Source organism: Athene noctua, chromosome 7 (assembly GCF_965140245.1).
Source record: "Athene noctua chromosome 7, bAthNoc1.hap1.1, whole genome shotgun sequence".
In the NCBI taxonomy this organism is placed as follows: Eukaryota; Metazoa; Chordata; class Aves; order Strigiformes; family Strigidae; genus Athene; species Athene noctua.
Window position 1 is genome coordinate 695394 of NC_134043.1, and position 25715 is coordinate 721108.

General features: G+C 49.7%; 2 protein-coding genes across 5 annotated transcripts in view; both read left to right on the forward strand.

Annotated features, from left to right (window-relative positions):
• Positions 1-6779, forward strand: part of ACVR1 (activin A receptor type 1) — a 64247-nt gene extending 57468 nt beyond the window's left edge. For all 4 annotated transcript variants that reach the window (XM_074910588.1, XM_074910591.1, XM_074910587.1 and 1 more), the window contains 2 exons: positions 4331-4461; positions 5495-6779. In XM_074910588.1, coding sequence (XP_074766689.1) covers positions 4331-4461; positions 5495-5629 — 266 coding nt within the window. In that variant the 3' untranslated portion in view covers positions 5630-6779. The remainder of the gene's footprint in view (positions 1-4330; positions 4462-5494) is intronic.
• A 14699-nt stretch (positions 6780-21478) lies between these two features.
• Positions 21479-25715, forward strand: part of ACVR1C (activin A receptor type 1C) — a 32635-nt gene continuing 28398 nt past the window's right edge. Inside the window, exon 1 of the mRNA XM_074911431.1 lies at positions 21479-21598. Within this exon, the coding sequence (XP_074767532.1) occupies positions 21526-21598 (73 nt within the window). The 5' untranslated portion in view covers positions 21479-21525. The remainder of the gene's footprint in view (positions 21599-25715) is intronic.

Here is a 25715-nt window from a genome sequence, read left to right on the forward strand (position 1 = left end):
AGGCAGCTATAGTTGTCTCCAGAAGCACTGCAGCGGGGCTTGTTATGAGCAAGCTGCTGGAAGGCGACGCTTCTGAGATTTGCTGGGAGATTCTGTGGGGCCTGGAGCACTGTCCCAACCTCTGGTCTTCTACAGGGTGCATACAGGGTGCCTTGGTGGCAGCAAAATGCCTGGAGTAGGTTCAGGGGGCTGGCTGAAGTCCTGGCAAGCCTGCGAGGGTGCTCTGGCAGCTCTGAAGAGGTCCGGGGCGGGTGTGCTCTGACCAGGAGGGCAGGGCGGTTGGGGGGTGTCGGCGGTTCTGGGGAGATGCCATGGCAGGGTCTGTAGAGAGCAGCTGGGAGCCGGCGGCACCCACGGGACTGGCCCCGGGAGCCCAAGGGAACTTCCTGAGGCTCTGTGTGGTGGCTGGAGCTGAGCTCAGGACTTGGCCGTCCTTCTCCCTTTGCTGTCAGGGGAGGTGCTTGAAGGCGTATACAGCAAAAGGAGCAGGTTTTGTTCTGATACAAGAGCATGTGTCAGCTGAATCAGTGTGGTGATGATCTCGGGTGAAGGTCTGTGTGGTTAATTAGGGAAAGGAAGGTCTTTGAGTGCATGATGTTAATTTTTCTTATGATGTCCTCAATTTACTGGCATATATGTTGTAGGCAGTTAGAGTCGCTCATTGCATGTCCCAGTGTTTGGAGACCTCTGGGTTACAGTTCACGTCAGTGTGAGTGCCTTGAGAGTTTAAGCTGTACCTTCATTGTTCTCGGTGCAGTTTTATATCCTGCACTTCTGTGCCAGCAGTCCAGGAGCACAGTAGTTCACCAGCTGCCATAACACGATGGCCTTGCTGGGCTGGGCTGTGCAGCAGGTGATGCTCGCTGCGATGGGGAGGAAGGCAGGGCGTGAGAGGGGGCAGTCGGTCCGGAGGGACCTGCCCGTGGCCGCGCGTGGCGGGAGGGCAGCACTCACGGGCAGGCACCCTGGGAGTGTTGGCTCTGCGAACGTAGCAGGGGGCCCACCTCATGACAAACTTCACCTGTGAGCTTTTCATAGGTTTGGTTTTACTGACAGTCCTGAATTTTGAGTCGTACATTTGGAATCTGTCTTGACACGGTGCTGTTTTGCAGGCTGGTAATCCTTTGTGGAATAGTAGGTGTCTTGCTCTCTTTGTGTATGAATATGTATTTATATGTGTGTGAGTATACTCTACATATCAAAAGTATGGTCTTGCCTAGTTACCTCCTGAAACGAAAATTCCATGCAATGGTACCAATTATTTAAATATTCCCGTGCTGAAGTTTCAATACATACGCTTGCTGCAGTCACTGCAGCTCCCAGACTATTTACCTGAGCTACTTCTGAACGAGTGAGCTTAGATCGTGCTGGCAGCTCCTCCGAGCTGGTGTGAACCTCGGCACGGACTGCAGACCTACCAAAGTGATGGGTGATTTGATGCAGGCTGAGCTCAGTGCCCCTGTGGAAGCACTCTCAATGCGAATACAGATATGTCGTGACATTGGTCACACCAATAAAGTCTTACGACTTTAAGCTTAAGACGATGGTGATGCCAATTCCACAGTGCTTATTTCCAGTTGCTCTGTTTCTGGCTGTTGCTGTAATTAAATTTCCTTGCACTGGTTTGAAATGGAGTAAACATTTTCTCTCACATCTGAGCTGTGTGGAAATCGTTTCTTCATCAGGTGGTCACTCAGATAACCCTGTTTGATCTGTAGTAAGACTTTGGCACTGGGCGTGAGCGTGCTGAGGTCAGGCAGTGTGCTGCTGGGGCCTGGCTGGCGGGGTCTCTGGGGTGGGCTAGAGGCACTTGGCAGTTACCTGGGCTGGAGGCTTTTGCTGCTGGCCCGTACTGGTGGGCACTTGTCACCTCATTTACTGGGTGGAAATTCAGAGTCTGTTCTAGTGAGCCAGCCTGGCTTAGTATGTCAGTTCGTGGAGACTCTGAAGGTGTTGTAATCTTGCTCTAAGTCTGAGAGTATTTAAAATTTTAAAGTTTTATTTTTAAATTTTTAATTTTTTTAATGGTTTGTTGTTTGTTTTTTTTTTTTTAAACATATCTAATGGCCCTCAAGGTTGACACGGTGATGATTGTCAGTACTTTCCTGTCACAGTTTAGTGTAAGGAGGGAAATGTGGTAGGAACCTGCTTCTCCACAACCAAGAACACTTGTGTATTGTCTTTGTGCTGTAGCCAGAGCCACTTGGCATTTCCCCCTCTTCTTGAAAATGTAATTTAAGCCCCCAGATCTGTATTTTACTCTTTAGATAGACAGGTGCTCGTTCCTCGCAGAGTGGTGGTTCACTGGTTTTGGCTGTGCTCCTCCCTAGGGTACAGTGCCTGTGTCGTTGCTTGCCTGGTTCCTGTGCAGACCTTGCTCTGCTCCAGCAGTTAGATTCGGGCATGCACAGGATGAGCTGACGCTAAAGTAACGAGAATAAAAGTGAAGAAAGCGCTACTGCATGTGTGAGCTCTAGCTGTTCTAAGTAGCAAAAAGCCAGCAACCCCAGGGGGAAAAATTACCATATATTAAAAATGACAGCAGTCATCTTAAAACTGTGCAGAGAGCAGCAAGCTGCAGGCCGTGCTGGAGGACTGTGGGGTCTCCCTCACAGCGGGGGGCTGGCTGGCGTTCCCGGGCAGCGTGTCACAGGTCAGTGGGGGTTCTGCGCGCCGGGCCGTGTGGGCCAGAGGTCGCAGTGGCTCGCTGGCACGGCTGATGGACGCTGCGGAGCCAGCGGGGTCCCGTGGGCTCCGTGACGCCGGGCTGTGGCAGATCACAGTGCTAGGCCCCATTCACTGCATGGTTAGTACTGGATTTCTTATCTGAAACAGCCAGTTATCTACCCTGTACTTTGGAGAGACCACATGAAAATGGTAAATTAGAGCCAGACTCGCCCCTAGTGATAAAGTTCATCTGTAAGAGCCTAATGACCCTGGAAGCATGTTCCGAGCCATGTGATGGGGCTCAGGGTTGTGTTGCCTCGTACAGAGCCGCTGCTCCGATGGGAACGGCGGTATAGAGGGGGGTTGTATGCCTCAGCTCTCCCAGTAAACTTTATTCTGTGTTCTGGGAGGAAGCAGGAGGAGCATAGAGAGTAGAGCTCAGTGCTGTAGGTGGTGTTTGGTGTACGCAGTGATGGGGTGCTCGAAGGAGGAGGGTGGCTGATGCTTCCCGTCGCAGCGTCTGTGCCGCATCCCTGTCAGAACGCCACGGGGCAGGGCCTGCCGCCTGCCAGTTACTTCCTTGGGTAGCCAGGGCTGCCACCTGTCCTACTGTTTTCTGAGGGAGCTGTAACGGCCTGAAGACCATTTCCCTTTTCAACTAGTCATCACAGGTGGGGATTGACAGATTTTGTCATAGTGTCTGTGGGATTTTGATCTTCAATACAACAAAAAACCTAAAGCCACAGAAATTCTCCTGGATTTCATTTCCATCTGACATTGGGAGAGCTGCCAGTCTGCTAAAAAGCAATTCTAAGATTGCTCTGCCCACGTTTCTACCGTACATGGGGGCCTCGTTTGCTCGGTGTTTTTCGGAGCTGCTGACCCAAGTGCCTGTCCCTGGACACCAGTTTTTAAATTGGCTTCCTGAGAAAGCTGAGCTCCCTATAGATCATTTGTGAGCTTAATCCACTGATGAAACTGCAGTGCTGCGTGTGTGCCTTGGAGAGCAGGCAAAAGGCTTTTTAGCCTGCCAGGTCTGTGTGCGCTGGGCGATGAGCTGGGAGAGCGCACACACAAGCTCTTTTTCCAACACAGAATCCCAGAAAATGCATTGAGACACTGGGCGCCACAGGCTCCGAGGTGTTGCGCTTTGGTGGAATTTTAATAACATTATTTAAAATTACATGGAGCACCAGCGTGAGGGTCTGTAGGTCCTGACATGCTTATTGGGCTCTTTCAGGAAGGATAAAACCATGTGAAGTGTGTGGTAAGCCTGTTAAAAACCACAACACAGCCCGTAAGTTTTTTACATTTGCTGGTAGAAATCCCAGCTTTGTAGCAGTCAGTATTATAAAAGCATTATAAAAGATGGCCTTTTGGCAAGTGAATTTATTTCTCGTCATTTCAGCTCGAGCATCTGCAAAATGACTGTAGTTCTTACTTTGTGGAATGGTAATGAGTCAATTAAGTTTGGGTGTAAAAAGTGGTTCCTGTGACAGTAAGTGCTATTCTGTTGTTTAGTGGCTGCTTGACACTGGTGTTAACTTCTAAAAGATTTTTGTGTTTCTTAAACAGGTAGGTCGTGTGTTCTCTCTTTCTGTGCAGAAATGCTGTTGCTCTGACACGGTCGTTAATTAATGGCCCCTTGTTCGTCTCTCACCAGGTATTGTGGAGGACTATAAACCACCGTTCTATGACTTGGTTCCGAACGACCCCAGTTTTGAAGACATGAGAAAAGTGGTCTGTGTAGATCAGCAAAGGCCGAACATTCCCAACAGATGGTTCTCAGACCCTGTAAGTGGGTGTGCCTGGGGGTGCTTTGTGGAAGATATGAGCTGACCTTTCATTTGAAATAAAGTCATGGAGGTCATTTTTGGTTATCACTTGAAATTTGAACAGTCTCAGTGCTCCTTGTCAGGAGCATTATCTGCACAGCTTTCAGGGATATGATGGCGTGGACCTTTATGTTGGAGCAGGAAGACAATGCAGTGAGCAAACGTAGGACTGTTGAGGCTCAGGTCTTCACAGATTAGCCTTTTGGTAGCATGATTTAACAATAATTATTTTAAAGCTGCTCTTCTGATGTTGTTATTTTCCCTGCAAGGGAAAATTTCTTTAAGGGGAAGGTGGCCTCTGTAGGACTTTCTGTGGCTTGCAAGCGTGTAGGTTTAGAACAGAATTTTGGTCTCTCTCCTGCCTATAGGATAAGGGACTGTTGTTCTTTTTGAAAGGCTGGTGCTGCAGTTTGTTTTTCTCCATCCGAATCAGTCTGGCCTCTCCAGGGTGACCAGCTCTCCTGTTCCGTTCTGCGGAAGCTGCAGGGGTGGGTTTGAGTCTGCCCGGCTGGCTGGGGCAGCCCCAGAGGTCCCAGCTCTGAGGCTGCGGCTGCAGAGCCGGGAGCTGCGTCGCGCACCAGCGGGTCCCCGCTGGGTGGACACAAGGAAGGCGCGGGCAGGAGATCTGTCCCGGCTCCGGCTTCCCGCCCTGCTCTGCCGGCAGTCAGGTGCCTTGCAGAGAGATTCCGCAGAGTGTTTTCTCAATTAAAACCCCCCAAACTCCACTGTTGAAAATTATGCTAGCTTGTCGCTCCAGTCAGCCCGTTGTCTAGTTACTCTCTTGGTTTCACCAAGTTGTCAAACTTGGGGGCTTTTCAACACTTGAAAGCTCTGTATTTGATAGATAGCAGCAAACTCTGTAGGCTCTGAAAACCGAGTATTAGTAAGGCAGTAAAAGCTTACTGTGTTAGTGCCTAACCCAGTCTGGTGCTTTCTTGGCTCGTGATTTGTGCGCTTACATGCGTGTCTTGTGTTTTTTATTCTTTTCCCAGACATTAACATCTCTTGCCAAGCTGATGAAAGAATGCTGGTATCAAAATCCATCAGCAAGACTAACAGCCCTGCGAATCAAAAAGACTTTGACCAAAATTGACAATTCCTTAGATAAACTGAAAGCTGACTGTTGACCTTCTTCTCGTGGTGCTCTCCTGGCAGGAAGGCCTTTGTCTGGTTCAGCAGTAGGCTGGCCGGGCAGTTGATAGGATTGGTCCCCCTGTGGCTCCTTGGGGAGACAGAAGCTCTTACCAAGCCATCGTGTGGGAGGCAGCAGAACCCTACGGACCTTGCTCAGCGACCGCAACGGGCATTTCACAAACGGTCAAGCTATAAGGACTCACGCTGGATGGACTGTTGCAAAGGTAGTGGCCTGAAGGAAGACAGAGAAATCCTAAAACAAGATCAGGGCATTAAATAATGGCTTTGAACAGCTTTTTTTCTGTTTTTCTTTTTTTTTTTTTTTTTTTGTTTTGTTTTGTTTTGTTTTTTTTAATTCTCCTAATCACTCCCAGGGTGAACACATGGAAGTGGTAAATTTTAATCAGCAATATTGCCTGTGCTTCTCTTCTTTATTGCACTAGGAATTCTTTGCATTCCTTACTTGCACTGTCACTGTTAATTTTAATGACATGACTTGCCAAAAATATGATTGGCTGTATACTACATTGATCTATGCCTGAATAATAGGAAATGAATTTGGTAAACTGAAAATGTAACTGTCAGATTTTAGCTGCATTTTACATGTGTACTGATGTTTACAATAATGCTGAACATTAGGAATTTCTCGTTTATACAAAACTTGCAAATTATTTATTACTAGTGCACTTGCCAGTTTTTTAAACTGTAAAATAAGTGCATAAAGTTAAAGCTTATTTTTATGTGGCCTCTTTCATGATTTCTTACACAGATGTTTTTGTAACACAATATAACCTGAAGCATAAATTGTTTTCTGTATTATCATATTACAACTTGATAGTCACATTTTAAGTGCTTCACATTTGTAGGTGTGTGGTCTGTAACATATTTTCAGTTCAGATACGGAACATATATATAGCCATTACCCACATGACATTGTCTAGTATCTTACTGATCTAGAAAAGGAAAGCAATGGAGGAGTTAACTAGAATTTTAGGTCATGAATGCTGTGGGGAAAATGCATTTTATTTCTTCTAAGCTATATAATATGCATTTAAACTCTGCCAGAAAAATAACTATTTTGTTTTAATCTACTTTTTCTATTTAGTAGTTATTTGTATAAATTAAATAGAATGTTTTCAAGTCAAACAAAAGAGTGTTTTAGTTCTCTTACTGCCTGTTAGTAACAGAGGTGTGCTAGGGCAGCAGTGGGTGCCTCCAGTCGTCTGCTCGCAGGTCAGAGTGGCTCCAGGCCAGGACGGGGGGAGCACTAAGGTATGGAGGCTCTTAGCAGTTGTTTCCTGGGTGTGTTTTTCCTGTGCTGAACTGGATCCCACATCAGTACAGCAGGGAGCTGTGTGCTCTCCTGGGATGTGACACTGGCCGCGCGGGTGCGGACCTGCCGGAGCACGCCTTGCAGAAGGGGGTGCGTTATCCCCGGCCTTAGGGCAGGACAGGGCTTCCTACCCACTGAACCGTCTCTTTGCCTGCGCCTTGTGGTACTCCTGTCTTCCTTGTTATGCCAAGCAGAAGAGTAACTAGGTAGTGGCACTTTCACCCTTGCAAATAGCTGCTTTATTCACGGCCTTGAGATCCTCCAGGTGGTCTAAGCACCTGCATAGTAATTAGCTGATTGGACATGTTTCCTCTCCAGGTTAAAACTGAGGTTCCCTTCTGTGCTTCGAGTCTGCCAGATTCTGCTCTTCTGTTTCTCTGTAATTTTTCCTTCTCAGCTCCAGTCTTGTCCCCCTCTGGCCGAGCAGTCTGCCTTTCCCTGGGCGCTCCTGTGGAGCTGCCAGCCCAGACGGCTGGGTGGGCGCTGCGTGGGGCCCCGAGGCTGGGTGCTGCAGCACCTCTGCGGGGCAGACTGAAGCGATGGCAGTGCTAGTCTCTTCGTGGCGCCTGGGGAGGATCTGGGCACATCCAGTGCGATGAAAAACAGGAAAAGCAGGATCTGGTTAGTTTTTATTGTTAGTTTTTAATAGGATGTCAGAGGATCTGAGTGCGTTCCGGTCTGCTCTGCACTGTTTTGTGGATGTGTGGCATGCTGGGCTAGCGGCTCGGTAGCCACAGCCCAGGAGGGGACGGTTCCCCCCGGGCTCGAGTGAGTCCGTTGGCCGGACTGAGAGTGCTGTGGGGAGGGAGTGACCAGTGGCGGTTACAGCTGCAGTGAGCAGCTGCATTGGTGAGGGTTTTCTGGTACGGACTGTTGCCCCAGGTTGTTCCATTCCCGGCGCCTGGTGCCCACGAGACACACAGACACACACCCATTTCTGTCCCCCGTATCTCCCTGGCGAACAGGCATGGGCGTTCGGAACAAAGGGGCAGCGAGGCGAGGCCCGGCGGGGAGGCGGCTCTGCTGGCAGGGACAGTGCCCGGCGCGGGGCTCGGCGTGCAGCACGCCTTTCAAGTGCCTGGTTAGGGTTTGTATTTGAGTTTTTATGTCCCCAACATTTCCAGTACGGGAGAGGGACGATCTGTCATGCTGATGGTTAATAACAGTTCTGGCTGTGTTGGCTGAGTCTGCGGTGCCGTTCTCGAACGCTGACGTACTCAGTCACAGCGTCTTACCAGGCGCTGGGGAAGATGCTCATGTGAAATACTCGATCCCTCTTTTTGGGCTGTAGCATCTTCTGAACGGTACGGTGGGTGTGGCAGAACGGCGTGGCTCCGGGTCGGAATCGCTCCCTGTGCTCTGCTGTCCCTGGAGGTGTGGGCGCTCCGGCCGCAGCGCTGGGGATGGGCCTGTCGGCTCCGCAGGAGGGTCAGGGTGCTGCGGGGCCCGCGGGAAGGGAGCACACGGTTCTCCAGGGCTGGGCTCTGGTTTGGAGCCTCCTCCCTGTTGGGATACGGACTTGGCTGAGAACTTCAGCAAAACTGAATCGGGAGTCTTGGCTCTCCCTGTCTTTAAAGCAGGGATAACCAACAGAAGGGTAGAAACACAAACCGTAGAAGCACCCCGGCAATACCCTGTTTATCCTGTGTTAGGTAAAGAGGATTATCCAGGCAAGCTCCTGGCACAGTAAAAAAGTCTGTCCAGTGCTAGGACCCCGCTGGTCAATGTGCTAGGCAAGGTCACTGTCACCGGGGCTCCTGCTCGTAGCTTCCTTTGGCATATCAAACCATCCAGGGATGATTTTAAACAATTCACATTCATGCCCTGCTAAGAAGGTATTGGTGGTCCAGGCTTTGACTGAACTATTTGAAATGTTAACTGATTTTTTTTTTAATTAGGTAACTATTTGGCAAACTTGAATCAAGAAAATTGAGTGAAAGATGATAATAAGAAATAATTTCTTAACAGTTTCTTATCCTTTGTCTCGGGATAAGTCGTTCAGCACTGTGAGGATAGTCAGGGTCAGCGCTAGCAGTGTTCTGAACTGTCCTCTGGGGAACTGGAGGGTGGTGCACCCGGGAGCAGAGAGGGGAAGGCTCTGATAGCCAGGGAAGGATTATCTGTGTTATTTAATCACGTATTCAGGTGCCTGGACAGTTATAGGAGAAAATTTGTTGCTGCTTTTCCCCTCCTGGTGTCATGGCTTGGGCAGTGTGGGGAGAGTTTCCAAGTGATGTACATGGAGATAAACCCCCTCCACACCTCCCACACTGTTTTTCCAGCATGTTTATTAATCGATGCTCCTCTAGTACCCCCATAAAATCTAATCTTCTCAGGAGATTTGGAATGCTTATATATAATCTGCTGCATTAAGGGCGTCGCTGCATTTATTACTATGGAGATGGCGCAGGCAGTTCCATGGTTGCAGTTGAATTATTCATGTGTCTGGCGGATTTGCAGGGTGCAGCCAGTATGGATCCAGGCTGCTGTCATTCCACAGTGCCTGGCCAGGTCAGAGCCCTCATGAGAGGAGGCCCTGCACTTGAAAAATGAACAAAACGATGCGTCGGCACACGAGTAGCACTGCCCGGTTCGGCTGTCCCGTTGGCAGGCGTGACCACCTGCCAGGTGTGGGAGGAAGGCTGGGCAAAACCATAGCTACTTTAGACTGGGGGGACAGGTTGTTGCTTTTTGTTTGGGTTTCTCTCTCCCCTACGCAGAAGGCCTGGTTATTACTGTGAGCAGGAATACGGTGTCCTGGCGCAGCTGCCCAAAGCAGCCCAGGGCCAGCGGCTCCAGTGCGTGTGGCTGCACGCCCTGAAAGCCTCATCCCACTTGTCTAACTTGCCTCACAGGCCTCTGTGCTGGAATTTTTCATGAAAAATCAAGCCTTGCAGAATTTTTTTATTTACCTGGATTAAACTGTTTTGATAGGGAGGGACATGGAGGAATTATCTTCCCTGCAGGGTGAAATGTTTGCTGTGCAAAAAGATCAGCTGTGGTGTAGTGGTTGGCACTGGCGAAGGGAAAGAAAGATGTTACAGGTGCTTTTCCGTCTATGTAGAGAGAAGCTAAATCTTTCTCAAACACAGAGTACATTTTAAAACTAAGATTTGTGTGGGAAAAGTAAGCGTTTTATCAGTTGTAGAGTTGATGATGTGCTGTGACAGGTGCTCTCACCTGGGAATAGCGTATTTGCTTTATCCCTAGTTGGAAGGAAAAAAACCCACCACGCTCCCAGTGCCTGAACCAAGAAAGTGTGCCAGGACGAGCAGAGTGCAGACCCGCGCAGTTCAGGTCAGTTTTGGACCTTCTTGTTGGAGAGGGGATCCTGCGTGGTGGAGAGCTGTGCGGAGCCCACGGGAGGGATCTGCCAAGGGTTTGGGACGTCTGTGCATGGGGTCAGCCTGTCTGCACCAGCTGGACTGCTTGAGGTCCAGGGCCGGGGTCCTTTGGCAATGGTGGCCTGTAACACGACACACCAAAGTGTCTGCCAGCTCTCAGGCTGGGGACACCTAGTTGTTGGGTTTTTTCCTTAAAAAAAAGATAAAATAAGGGTGTCCCCTGTTCCACCGCAGTCGCTGCATGTGTTGCTCTGTGTGTGGGGGTGTCTGTCCCCGCAGCATCTGTAAACCTCGGGGTGTAGCCCTGGCAGAGCTGCACAAGGGCCGGTGTCCCCGTCCTGGCCTCCGGTCGGGCATAGCTCCTCGGGACTCCCTGTGCCTACAGATCTAATAAATATCTCTGCTTGTTCTTGACCAGACCGTCCCCACCTTCTTGCCGAGCCTGGGCAGACAGCGCTGCAGGGGAGGCTGGTGGAGGTCCCTGCTCCGCCGAGGGGACGCAGCCGAGCGGTGTCCCCGGACAGAGGGGGGACGTGTCCCGCGGCACCGGTGACGGAAAAGCCACCCCTGTCCTCCTGGCTGGGCAGTCACCTCCTGGCGGCGTTCAGAGCACGCTCAGGGGTCTGTCCCAGGGTTTGTCATCTTTGTGAGCTGTGTGAGTGAGGGAGCAGCTGACTCGCAGCTGATGTGAGGTGGGTTTTAAAAATTACGTACTGTCAGTAAATACTAATTTGTCTTTCCAACTGCAGTCCCCTCCAAAACGCTGGCCACCTTTCCCAGTGCAGCAGCAGAGGGTTTCACTGACCCAAAGCCCTGAACTCCTCGAATCATCAACGTTCAGATCCTGGCATCAGTTTGAGCAGCTCCATGTGTGTGTTACTGTGCTAGAATCTGTTCCTTTCAAAAAACAAAAAGCTGATGCTGCGTTCAGCTTCAACACCTGTATTTTTCTTTTTTCTGTAGGCATCTCGGAGAGCTCGAAATTTAAAAATTTTTTTTTTTTTTGGTAGCTTTCACAGCACATGGAAGGAGCCAACACCCTCAGATGTGTTTAACCGTGGTGAGGCAGTACGTTAGGAAAGGCAGGAGGAGGTCACGGTGCTGCAGTGCTTTCAGGTCTGTTCCTAAGTTAATGCTGCACTTCACAGTACTGCTTTCTGCGATTTAAAGTTACTGGAGTGCCTTAGTGGAGTACGGCTGCAATTTCCATCTCTTGTTGGTGTAGAAGTGAAGAAGCAAGATCTAACCCCAGGGAGTCGTTTTTACCTGGTGTCTGTGTTTTTCTAACCACAGCGAGATGTTAAACATGCTGTGCTGACCCAGCGGGAGCTGAGGGCCCTCCTGTTGTTGGAAATGGGGTGGCTGGAGGATTGCTCTCTCTATGGAGAGCTGTGCCAGAAGGAAATTGAACTGAGCTAGGCCAGGGACTTCTTTGTTAAAGATGTTAAAACCTGTGGTCAGATTATTCTTTCGATCTTAAAAAATCATGACACACTTGGCTGAAGCTTGATGGCTGTTGCTACCTAGGTGTAAGGACTCTGTACTCTTCCCATATAGGTCTCTGCAGCAGTCTTCTCTATTCCTCACCACCCAACCCCTCCCTGCCCCAAATATCAATATTTCAGATTCATGCCGTCAATCTCTTTCATTCTTGGAATGTTCTGGAAAACCTGGAGACTCAGAATTGCAATACCTACCAGAGGGAGGGGAGGGAGGACGGGACGGTGAGCTGTTGGACGCTAGCCAGGGATTTTGTTCTGAAAAGCTGCAGAAATAGGTACGATATTACATTGCCTGCCTTTAGTAGGGAACATATCTTTAACATCAGTGCTAAAAAGGAGGAAACAGAAAGGTCTAAGGAGCAGTTCATAAGAGTAGCAGAACTGCTAGCAAAGAAAAACTTACCCTAACTCAGTGTACAGAGGAGGGAAAAATAATGCCTTTTATCTATGTATTAATTGTTGTTTGGTTATTTACTGTATGTGGATCTTGCAGTCTTTAATGCATGGAGCTAAAAATAGCTTCATACTTGCGATGCCCTTGGGCCGTTCAGGAGGCTGGGGCAGCTCAGGGGTGCTCTGGGGCGCCGGGCGCAGGCTCAGAGCCGTGCCTGAGCTGTGCAGCAGCCGAGCGTTGGGAACCGTGGCTGCAGCTCCGGTGGCTGCAGTTCAACTTACCTTGAAAACAAGCTGAAAACTGGCAAATCTGCTATGTCAGTTCTCTTGTAATGAGGTTCTGTGTGAATTTCAAATAATGACTACCATCTTCATTAGGAGAAAAAACATGGATAACAGTAAAAAAAAAAAAAAAAAAAAGGTACTGTTTCTAATTGCTCACTGAAATGAGATAATCTTAAATTACATTTTCTCTGCAAGCACCTTTTTAAAAAATGGCCTGAGAAACTTCATAGAATTCAATATTGTTAGTGTCTTCTGCTCTGTTTTATGAGGATCTTGAATTAAAATGGAGGTCTTTAGGGAAAGGGCTGTAGCCCTCTCTTGTACTCTTGCCCCTTGTTCCTTTGTCTGTGTCCAGCAGTTCCCAGCAGATGGTTCAGTTTTCCTTTTGCTATTCCTGGTGAATCTCCTCTCATCCCACTCCCCTGGGAGGCGGCTCCAAAACAGGCCACTAGGACATAACTTCCCCAAGAAAATACCTTGAGTACGCCCCGACGCCCAGCACAGCCCGACCTGATCCAAAGCCCAGGGTCGGTGTTAGGAAGCGATGGAAGGCTGACACGGGCGGTTTTGTCCACCCCCGTGTCAAGCTGAGTGGGGAGGACGCCGTGTCGGGAGCGCCTCGAGCTACTGTCATCCTCTGAGACCGGCCCCTCTGCTTGTGCTTTTCACTGGTGATAATGGACAGAAGGGCGAGTCCTTCCTGCGTTAGGCCAGGCACGAAGCAGAGCACAAGCTAAAAGCTGGCCTGGGCTGAGCTCACGCTTCACGCTGTAGAAGGCAACGACGAGCCAGGACCAAGCGCCTGAGTCGCAGCTTTGTCCTGCTTGGGCTCTGCCTCCATCTCGCCTGCGGCGCCGGCTGCCTCGGCGCTGGTGGCATCGCCGGGAGGAGGAGGAGGGGGAGGCGCGTCACACTGCCAGTCATCCCAGGAAGGCAGGATGAGCACGAGGTAAGGAGCGGGGCGGGCAGTCCCATCAGAGTGTGAACTTTTTAATTACACTGATGCTCACTCTTCGGACACTTTGTGTGTCTGAATGATGCTAAAATGTTCCAAGACATCGTGTTATTGCTCTCCTTATCAAAAGGCACCCACTCAAATTAATTTTGAGTTTCTCAGTAGATTTATGGGCTACTTTTTAATGATTTCAGAGCTGTAGGAAGCAGCATCTGGGGAGGTTGTGTGTGACTGAAGAATTGTAAAACGATTCTTGGAACAGTTTGGGAATTTCTTGACTCTTTTTCTAATTGCCATGGTCAACGATATAATGTTTTTGCAGGATTGTATCATTCTGATGGCAGTTTTTGGAAGGTTTTGTGGCATTTCTGGATGAGCAGAGTGGGAGGCACCGCGGAGGAGCAAGGTGAGTGGTGACTGCTGACCTGCTGGCAATTCTAGGATGTCTGTGGATCTCCTTTTGTTTTGCTTGCACAAGATGTCAGTAGGTCTTAGTCTTGTCCTGATGTGGAGCAAAACAAATTACAAAACAGAATTCTTGTTTTCCAGCCAACCCTAGAAGTACTTCCAGTTGGCAAATGTTTTTATGGTGTTACCCATTTCCAAAGACTCTTAAATCCCCAGGATACGCTATTTCTGTCCTCTGTGAACCATGCCATGCAAACATGGAACTTGGGAGCACATTTGCCTCACAATAGCCTCAAAGGGTTTTTTTCCTCCATCCCTTGTTTTGTTGTTCTTTTGTCACTGGTGTTGGTGTGTCAAAGGCCTGGTGGGGATTAGAGACCAAGGGTGAAAGCTCTGTGGCCATGGATAGCTGGGGACCCAAACCTGCAAGCCACCGAGTGCTCTAGAAACACAGCAACAGGGAGTAACTGGCTGTCCCCCACGCCCTCTGCCCTCAGGTGTGCTTTGCAGTGGTCCCCGAGGGGCTGTTTCAACACGTGGCCCGTGGGTGCTTTCAGCAGGGGCTGGTCCTGGCACTGCGAGCGAACCCCGAACCCCAACCGGTGCCCTTGGGAGGCAGCAGGAGGAGGGAGGGCGCTCGCTACTCCTACACTAATGAAAACAAACGTGGAGAATGCTGCTTTCAAATTACAGAAGCTCCATTTAAACTCAGGTAGTTGTATTTTCTACTCTTACTGCATCTCAGTTCATCAAATTCATGGCTGTAGAGTTAAGCACCATGGGCAGTCTTTGAAGAAAACAAAAAAAGGCCCATGTTCACAGCACAAGCTTTGAAAAGGCACTGAAGCTTTTATGCAGTTGCTTTAGCAAGGGGCTTTATTACCTATTGTAGTAACCTCAGGCACTTCCTAAACAGCAGCTGAGTTGAGGGCCGGAGGCAAACAAATAGATCAAAATTGAGAGAAGAGTTGAGAGAATACCAATGGGTTCCGTGGGTTTTTTTGTTTTAAACTCAGTTTCAAAATAATTTTAAAATGTAAGCACCTTGTGATAATGTATTAATAATAGTTACACTGATAATGCCATTTATTTACATGAAACCTATTGAAGAAGGAGGTGGGAACCTGACAGACAGTTTGAAATGCTTTGTTCCAGATTTCACAGGCCTCATATAATACAGAACACAATAGCTTATGCAGTGCCCAGACAATTAGTTTTTAATGGCCTAGATGGAAACAAAAGGTCTCAAGTGTGTTTTGAGGACACCCAGCATTATCAGTATTAAATCAGGTGAAGGGGGCCTTGTTTAAAATAGGTGACACTGACAGCGTAGCCACCTGAGGTGTGACAAAGCGGGACAGAGCATTTGACCTGGTAGGTGCCAGAGAGCAATAGGACTGGTGTTCTGACATGCCACTTCCCTTTCATAAACACAGACATAAATGAGGGGGGAAATGGAAACACTTGTCAGAGGTTTAAATGCACTGCCAATATCTGCATTCGAAACGATAGGGATTGGTTTGTGTCAACAAGCCTTAAAACTTATAATAGCTATGAATTGAGGTCCCACATAAAATACTCCAGCTTTGGCATGCACGTACCTGCAACGCTGCTTTGCATAAACAGGTTTTAAATCACTGGAATTATTCAGTCTGTCAGCCCTCTACCCTACTAGCATTCTCATATATATGGGAGATATCTCTATAGATATATAGGATTCTCATATATATATATATATGGCTTGTGTCTGCAAACTGGTAATTAGTTGGTGTTTAAACTTGTCTTTTGTGGGTGAAATGTTTGTTCGAAGCAGGAGGACAAATGTAATCCAGAGCAGTGGGGCAGGGTCCTGCCTGGTGCCAGCTCTGGAGAGGACTTTCCACCCCCCTGCTCTCCTCATACCTGCCGGGGGATTAGGCCTCCTGTCCCAGACCAGAGATCTTACTTGGCCCAGAAGTACCAGTTATTTCCCAGTTACTGGGTGTCTGGCATCTCTTCCTGAGCTCAGCAAGCCTCTTCTAAGGTGGCGCCGTCTCTGCTGGAGTCCCTGAACGGCGACTGGATGCCCCCAGCCTTGGGCCATGTGGTGGTCACTGTTCACCGACGGGCTGGAAATCCCCTGGGATGAGCTGTGCCAGTTAACAGCTGTGTCAATTTTGTCATGATATCCCTTCAGCCACAATGTGCATGATATGAATAAAGCCAGAGTTTTCAAACTACGTATATATAAATTGTGTAATATAACTGGTATAATGTCATCTCTTGGGGGGGGGTAGATAGATGCAACCTATATTCCTGCTTGTCCAAACTGGTGGATGTCACATCCTGACGGATAAATTCTCTCCAGTTTGGGTGGAGCTTTTGCTGTCTGCTTTAGTGGAACTAGATTTGAAGTAGATATTTCTTGCCTTAATCCATCAGCAGTATTCTATCATAACTCCAACCCAAAAAAGAAAGACTTGTTGGTTTGTCCCCTCCAAAAATCTATCCGTTGCTTTTTATTAAGTTTTTTAATGTAATTTGTCAGCAGTGTATTAAAAGTGACTTGCCACCTCTTGTCCAGGGTTTCGTGGCACTGACGTTACAGATGTTACCTTGGAACAAAGTTGGTATCGTGATGGAAGAGGAAATACAATTTCTAGCAAACACTTTTCTTTGGCACAATTTTCACCTTTTTGCATCCTTGACTGTTGTTGGCAACAGCCCCCACCATGTGAGCTTCTCTGAGCAATGAGGCACTTGGAAAGAAAACAGAGCACTTGCCCTCACGTTCAGTAGGCTCTGAGCCAAGGAGGAAGAGAGGGAGGGGGCTTCTCAAAAGTTACACACCCCCCTGCTCTTCCACACCCCCCCCCCGCAGAGCAGCGCGTGATGGCGGCATCGTGGGATGTGTTTCTGTCCTTCAAGGTGCGTTGGTGGGGCATGTCTGAGCTCCTTGTGTTTGGAGTTTCAGTTTTACTGTGAGCAGGATTTCTTATGTGAGCACTTCCTTTTCAAAATTATTTTTGTTTTAGTTATTGTCCACTTATGTCTGCTGCTCCCGATGCAACTCTGCCCATCCAGGTCTCGTCAAGACATGAAGATAAAAATGTTCTGAAATGGAGTATATTCAGGTGAGTGATAATTTTCTGTGAATCTCCTCAGCAGAAAAATGTTATATTGAGCTGGGGCTAGAAGATTGCTGGGGAAAAGGAAAAAAATTGAGATGAGAACTGTCGTAGAAAATAGGAAGCCTGGAGGGGGGTAAGGTTTCAATTTGTCATCTTCAATTTCACACAAGGTTGTGCTGCTCAAGATTTGTCCTGTGTTCATTCCTCCATGAAATACCCAGGACGGTAGGATTACCCTGGTTACGGACAAGATTATCCTGGTTAGGGACAGGACTTCTGAGGTCAGAACAACCGCACTCGCACGCGTTTACAGTTGTTCCGTCAGCTCTGCTGCTGTCTCACTGCATCATCATCATCACTGGCTGCTCCTGGGGTGACAGACCCCACACTAGAGTGATTTCCTTTGCTGGCTGCAAACAGTCCCGTGTGATCTCTGTGTAGGCTGCTGTCTCTGTACAGCAAGAGTGCAAGGGTACGAGTTTGGAGATGCCTTGCAGCCTAAATACAAAGGGAATGTTGCAAAAAAGGATAAAGGTAGGCTGGATTTAAAAACTGGCACTGGACAACGTTAGTGCATCACTCACACCACCCTGTGCCCCCAAATCCCTCGGCAGACCTGGGAAACCCCCCTTCCACTCCTGAGCGAGGCACTCTGCGAGGACGAAGGGTCTAGCTTTTAGACTGACTTCTTGGGTTTATCATAATGGGACAGAGTTAGTCGTGTAGTTCCTCATCAGTAGCAAACCACACAGCCATCCTGTTGTACTGATATAGCTGGAAAACAATCCAGTAATCATTGTGCATCATCTCAGCCTGATGGTTTTGGTTAGACTTGGTCCAAACAAACAAAAAATGAAGTTATTGATAGAGGTTGCCATCAGGTTTAGAATTCTGAGAAGTTACGTAGAACTTGGCAGCTGAATAACATACCAAAGCTCCAGAGTAGTAAGCCACTTCATGCTGTTATCTGTGTGGCTGAGTGCCACAACCCAAACCACTGACTGGTTGCAAATATTTTATATATAATATATATATAAAAAAAATATCCTTTATGAATTTATAGGATGCTTATTATATATATGTTTGCTTGAAAACATATTCTAGAGCAACCCTCATTTTTTGGAAGGAGTAGAGATTTAATTAGAGTTTTCTATCTAATAATATATTAATTGTAGGTGGCATTTCTTGGGCTAGATTTGTTTGACTACAAGATGCCTCTTGGTGTCAGCGAGTAAACTCATGCATAAATGTTATTAGGGTTGGTGGGGAAGGGTGGAATAGGAAGGAAGGGATTAAGGTTGCTACAATACAAAATTAAAATGGCAGATTTATTGTGGGAGAGTTTCATCATTTCAATGTTTATATATTATGGATTCTTGAGAAAAATTGCAGTTATGATAGTGGATGTGAGAAGGGAAGGAGATACTAAAAATAAAAAATGCCCCAACCCAAAACCTAGGATGTAGAACAAATTAATGCTTGAAAACCCCCTCAGTATCTGAATTATTCAAGGAATAACGTAGCTGCAGCTAAAAAGCTGTTACAGTGGGGAAGGGGGGGCAGGAAGATGAATAAGACTGATGTTTTCATGAAGTTTTAAATGAAAACTCGAGTTCTGCATTGTCCTGTTTAGATGGTTTGGTAGCTGCTCTGTGTGCGTGTGATGGAAGTGCGAGGGTTAACGATAGCAAGCTCAGAGAAGTATGCCCAGTACAAATTTATGTAATTTGCTGTGGATGGTACATACAAGACAAGTGGTTTTAGCTATTGATAACCTGAGCTCCCATTGACTTCAATTCAAGGTCAGGCACTTTGCCTTTCTGAAAATCAAACTAAAAAACATTAACATTTACCAATTTTACTTAATAAAAACCATGGTGTGCTGAGGACAAACTAATTAGGATGAACGGAGTCTGATTCTGGCATTGCTGATGAGAACATGGAGCGTGGCTCTTCCCCTTGCCGCGCTTCGGAGGAATTGCCAGCGCGAGAGCCCAGGCTGCTCCCCGCGGGGCAGGCAGGAGGGGAGGGAGCAGTAATTAGGAGCTGGTAATTAGCGTTCCCTTTCTCCCTTCCAGGGCCACGCTCCTAGGATGGGGAAGAACCCGCACGGGCGCTTGAGGCGCGCCAGGAAGGGCTTTGGGAGGCTGGGCGGGCGCTCTGGGCGCAGGGGAAGGTTTGGCCCCGTGCGCCCTCGGCAGTCAGTGTAAGGATAGTTTATCCAAAGGCTGCGAGGCCCAGGGAAAGGGTGGAGAAAGGGTGGGTGGGAAATCACAGGGCTCTGCTCCCCACTCGCACTGCCAGGGGGAAACTATGGAACATTCTTCCTGCAGCACCCCTGGAGGGCTTGCAATGCGGGGGGAAAACTGGAGAATGAACGCCTTTCCCCTTTATTGGTGCAGTGAGATGAAAAGTACATTTGGGGGTGCCGTGAAAATAAATAGCTAACTTACTTTATCAGAAACGTTTATTTGAAACCAGAATGGATGATTTATTAAGAACTGTTTTTTTGCATGTGTGCTGCAAACCTCCTTCTATAAACTTTGGTTCTCGTTTTTGACAAGCAGAGATCTGTTTCCTTCATCATTTCTGCAAAAGGTGAGCAAATGTGTTCTACAGAGTGGTTTTTTTGAACTGAAGAATAACCTTAACTACTTTGATTGCATAATTCATAATTCTGTCTTCCCTCAATCAAAGAAGCAGAAGCAATAATTACATGCTGTGAGCCAGAGGTGAGTGAATGGGATGTAACTACACTTTCTAGTAGCAGTCAGCAAATAGCGTAAATGATTTGTAGGTCTTCAGAAGGAAAGAAAGAAAACTTGCCAGGAGCAGCGTTACGTTTATCTAGTTGTGTCTGGAGGGCGAGCAGTGACGAGGTGTCTGTGGGGATTGTGGCCTGCTCCCGTGGCGTCCCCACGCGCAGGCTGGACCTGCGGGGCAGCACTGTCTGGCTTGAGACGCGCTTGGGAAGCCGCAGTCAGGGAGCACTTACCCACCCGTGCCTTCAGAGTTGCAAATTTTTCCTCTTATTTTATTGCTTTGACACTCACAAACCTGCATTTTTTTTTTTTACTAGACCTTGGCCTGTATTTTCCACTCACTTTCGGTTATTTCCGAAGCAGTGAGGTGTGTAACAGGCTGCTGTTGTATTTCGGCACGATCTTACATGTGCCCATAGCGTTGGCTGTGAAATGGTCGACGTGTTGGGCCTGGCCCTACTGATGTTGTAATTCCTGTTGCGTTTAACTGATGATGGCTCACATGGAAGTCCTGAATACCTTCCCTGGATATATTTAGATGACCAAAAAAAAAAAAAAAGCTTTTTTTTTTTTTTTTTGTCTCATTTAATGGCTGATGCTTCTGCCGCTGATTTTACTTTTACACAACTGGGTGCTCCTCCTCTGCCATATTTTAAAAGGGTTTAGTTGGATCTGTGTAGTTTTCCCCGTGGAGGAGGCCCCGTGGCTCCAGCTCCCTGGTCAGCGGGGATGAAGCCTCTCCAGGTCCCCCAGCCCGGCGGGACGAGTGGGAGCGTCGGCACCTCTGTGCACGTGGCGTTTGCTGCGATATTTGGGTCTCCACCCCACAGCATCGGGCTCTTAATTGAACCCAGTCCCTGAATTAATTTCCAATGTTAGCAGCATTGAATTCCCAAATCCCAGGACCTTGCTGAAGCTCCCTGGCTGGAGTTGCCTCAGAAGAGGCACCTGGGGGGACACTGGCTCAGCTCCGGCGGAGCGTGGAACCGGCCTGGAGCTCGGCTGGGCCCCTGCGGCCGGGGAACCTCCAGGACTGGGAGCTGGGAAGGACCTTGCCAGCACGGCTGGCGCTGTGACCCTCAGTAAATACTTAAGGAAAGGTACATGAATAAAATCAACAAATAGTGACGATTTCTTTTTTTTTGCCCCCTCCAGGCATTTTGATACCATTATACCTCTGCCAGCGCGTTCGGAAATACCAGATAGAATAAGGTCGGCTGCAAAAGGCTGATTTGCCAAATGTCACCGACTTCAGTATTCAAAAAACTGGGAAAAGATCACTGCTAGGAATGACTGTCTGGGGGAGTCTGAACGGAGACGTCATCATCGTAGTGGGGTAAGAAAAACCCGGGGCTGCCTCGAACCGTGTGTGGGAAACGGGGAGCGGGCTGGGGGCTTTACCTTAAAACACCGAGAAGCGGAGCCTGTGCAGCACCTCCCCGGGGGTGGTTTCGAGCCCCGGCGGCCCCGCTGACGCCGCTGGGTAGAGCTGGCGGAGCTTGGGCGGCAGCTGGGTGTCGGGGGCACACACCGGCTCCGGCCGGGGGGAGCGCCGGGGGAGCGGGTCGGAACAAGGTCCTGCAGGAAGGTTCGGAACTGTGCTGTGTGTGCGGAATCGGCGCGGCCTGGTGCCGGGGGGGCATCGGGCAGGGCCGCAGAGCGATACCGGCGGGGGGCGGGCCCTGCCCGGGCGGGGCAGGTGAGGGCGTGGCCCCGGGGCGCCGCCCCCCGCCCCTATAGCGGCGGGGCCGGGACCGGCGGCGGCGGCAGCGGCAGGACCGGCCCCGCCGCGCGGCCATGGGGCGGGCGACCGGCCCCGCGCTGCGGGTGGCCCTGCCGCTGCTGGGAGCCGCCGTCTCGCTGTGCGCAGGTAGGGCCGGCACCGCCGCGGGGTGGGGAGGGCGGGGGAGCCGCCGCACACCGGGACCCCCCCCGGGACCCCCCCCCCGGCCGGCGCTGGGGGCGCGGGGCCGCCGCCCGCCGGGGTCAGCGCCGGGTCCCGGGAGGTCGAGGGGGTTTAAGACGTTTAATTACGCTCCGCGCCAGAAATAGGTCAGCGGGGATTTGCGGGGAGCCGGCCGCGGCCCCCCCGCCCCGGGACCGCGCTCGCCCGCCGCCGGGGCTGGACCGGCGCCGCCCGGGGGGGCGATGCCCGGCCGAGGGTGCCGAGCGCCCGCCCAAAGCTCGGCTCCGCGTCCCCCAGGGCTGGGCGCTGCCGGCCGTGGCGGGGCAGGGGGGTCCTCGGGGGGTGCCGTGCCCCATCCCGGCCCCGCCGCCCGCGTTCTGCCCGCGCAGGTTCAGGTCCTTCTCTCGCGCAGCCAGGGGTACGAAACGTTCCTTCCCCTCAGCCTCCCCTTTAGAAACCAAACCTGCGCTCTCAAACCATGCTCCGTTAACCTGCAGTTCGAATTAGAATAGGACGGTTTACAATTTTCTGTCAGGTTTACCCCAATTTGCTCTTCACTCGGTGCTTTCACCCAGGAGTGTCTCGGTGGGACGCTCCTTAGCCCCTGCCGAGGGGGGGCACAGCCCGAGCTGGAGGGCAGGACGGTGCCCACACCCCATCCGAGTGCTCACAGTCCCTCCTGTTGGGAAGGGAGGAGAAGCAACGCTCGGCTCTTGGTGTTTGAAGGAATTCTGTGTAGCGTGGTACCTCTGTGAATCTTTGTTACCTTTGGGGGGTGTAAAATCAGAGCCCTTCTCTTTGTCTGGTTTCCTGCTGTTGGAGTTTGCTGCAAAGCACAGGAGCAGGCAGCCTCCCCCCCCTCCCTTGTCCCTGGTACCAGCCTGAACCGAGGCATCACCAGCACTGTTGCTGCTCCCCTCTGGGGACCATTGGGTGCCCTAACGGGTCTCACTGGCTTTGATTGTTGTTTATATAAAACAACCTTGCCTTGCTCTGCTCTCTGGAGCTGCAGTGGTGCTGTCCCCGTGTTTCTGACCCTCTTAGTTGTGTTTTCCAAGCTTGGATCAGGTGTGGGGTGTGTGGTGCAGGACAGGCAGAGAGCCCCTTCACCCCTCCAGCTCTTTGGAGGGGGCACCAAGGGGAGTTACATGTCCCTTGAAATGGTCTTCAGCTCTTGAGCAGTGGCTGCTGTTCCGTGCCAGGTGTTTACCTGTGCAGCTGCTTGATTTTCTCTACGTCTGCTCATACCCTGCTGCAGACTGCTCTGATCACGGGGCACCACCAAGCGTGCTCTGATAAACTTCTTATCCCCAGTTCTCTGTCATGCAAGCTTGGAGATGCTGTGCTGGGCAAGGAAGGTCCTGAGGAGCTTCTGCTGTGCCCCAGTATTCAGAAACATTTATAGCAGTAAGGGGAAAAGGTATTTTGCTATTGATGTGGCGACTGGTCCTGCTGTTTCCAATCTGCTTACTTTGTATTGGCTTCTCAGGATTGCTTCCCCCTCCTGGCTCCTGCACCTTTCTTCTACATCACCGCCACCTGTGTTGTATTAAAGGCTTTGTGTACCCGTCCATGCGCTCACAGCGTTATTTCAGGGTAGCAGAGTGCTCGGTGTGCTGTAGCATTTCCAGATAAACAGGAGTCGAGGGTGTGATTGCTGTGAGGAAACGTGTTACTCTGTGGTGGTGACACATAAGCCTCTGGCAGCGCTCAGCACTGCATTGTCTCCTTTGGTATTTCTGAAGAGGGCTTTAGACGTATTCTGAGTTTGTGGGAGTTTGTTTCCTGCTTAAATGCACGTTAATCCTCCAAAAAGCGGCCCTGAGGTGTGGCAGAGGCGGGTGTACGCAGGGGCCCGGTGGCAGCGGGGGCAGCGCCGCTGGTCCGCGGGCCGAGCACACCCTGCCAACGGCCCCCGCTGCCGGGAGCGAGGGGCTCAGTGGGGGCTGCTGGAAAAGCATAAATACATGAAAACAGCATCAGATTGGACTCTTGTTATGTGAGCGGTGCTGTGTTCAAACAACTCATCTTGTCTTTTCCGTGCTGTAAAATACCCCCAGATCGAGTTATAAACACTCACTGAAAATGCCCCGAGTCCCGAGCCTGGATTTTTGGTGCTCTCTCTCCGATTACTCCTGTAGAACGTAACGTGGAATAACAGCGCGAGGTGCTGGCTGCTGCCCGCGCACGGAGCTGGGAGCCGGCCCCTGCCCGTCTGCCTCGGCGCACGCCGGCAGGGCCAGGGAGCCGCCTTCTGCAAAAACCAGCTTTGTTCCAGCTTCATAATTTTGTTTGCTTAGTCCTTATTAAGTGGCAGTACTGAAAAGCCTGCATGTTGTCAAGCACCAGAAATAGTACTTTCATGGAAAGAAGTACTGCAATAGCAAAGCAGTTGTCCTTCACTAAACAATTTAATTCACCACTATGTAGCGAATTGTCAGTAGGATGCTGTCGTTTCTGTGGGTCACTGAAGCTCTGTTTTCTTAACTTTCAGTAAAAAGCTGTAGTAATAAAAAAAGCTTTAATGAAACAACATAGATGAGAACTATGAGCACTTAATGGCCTGAGTCCGTGAGCTACCCGGGTGTCTGCCCATCATTCGCACAGATAAAAGACTATCTGTGTAATTTAATTCTGCTTTTTTGGAGTAGGCTCTAGATCCTTACCAGTTGCTTGCAAATGATTATTCTAGGCTCTAACCCAGTTGGGATATTTTCTCGCTTCTGAAGAGCACTGTGGGGCCAAGCGTGGGACGGTTGCTCCCCGCATGCCGGCTGCCCCCCCTCGGGACAGGGCTGAGCTCTCAGAGTGGATTCAGCTGCATTTGGGGTTGAGCATCAGCCAAAGTCTGTCTTGAGTTCTTGGTTATGCCACTGGGATGTCAGAGTTGTCAGCAAAAATCCCTAGAAAAAGGGGTCCCGGACAAGATGCTGAAGCCCCTCAGAGCTGTAGTCTGTTACCATATTTTTGTCTGTACCAGGCGCTGGGAGGGAGAGGCTCAGGGCTTTTTTCCATGGTTATTTTTGTAGGCTAAAAATTCAGCTTCTGCCTGGTTGTGAAGGTTCTGAGAACCTGGTAATTAAGGGAACCATGACATGAAAGTGTTGAGCCGTGAGCAGATGATAGGGAAGAGATACTTAGCTAATAACTCCATCCCAGTTCAAAAATGCAATTTCTTCTCTACCTCAAGTGCTGTTAGCTCTGAATTATCCTGGATTGTCTCTAGCTATCATGCCGAGAACAAAGTCCTAATTGAAGCCTGAGCTGAATGCCTAAATTTAGATGCTGTGAATACCTGTTGAGGGGATGATACCCCTCCCCAGCAATTTTGGACACGTGTAGCTGAATCTGGGCACGTGCCCGTCGCTGTGGTGGAGGCTGGCAGGTTTTGTCACGTTAGTCCCCATCCTGCCCTGTCCTGAGCTCTTCAGGGTGCTGAGCCCCGCTGTCCCCAAGGTGGGGGAAGCCTTCCGTTGCCTTGGCGCTGCAGCCCTGGCTGTGCCCCCTGCCAGCCTTCAGGCAGAGCAGCTGCGTCTGGCTGCTGGGTGGAGCCTTGGGAATGCTTTTTTCCAGAATAAATGGTCTTTGCAAGTTAAGTTTTTCTTCCAGAAGAGAGTAGTTCAGTTGGAAGGGGCCTACAACGATCGTCTTGTCCAACTGCCAGAATGCAGTTGGCATTTTATCTTTCTGTTCTTTGTTCATCTTAATTTTGGTGGTGGCAAAAATAAAGTACATCAAGAAGTCAATGTTGTATTGATTCCATGTTTACCAGGAAGCTGATTCTAGGTAATCAGAGCAGCATCTGCAGCACTGGTGTCCTCCTCGCTTCTCCAGCAGTACGTGTTTTTAGTCTGACATAGAATGGGGCAAAACCAGGGACGGTTGAGTAAAAGGGGACGTTTTTGGTTGCCAAGTGTTGTTTTGAAATACTTTGCTGCTCTTAATACAGTAATTCTAAACCGTTCAAACATTCATCTTCAAAGTTAAATTTCATTCTTCAGTTGTCCCTAGTTTTTGTGCAGGAGGCTGTGTTTAACGGGCGGGGAGCTGGGTGGCCATGGGAAGGCCGCTGTGGCTTCCT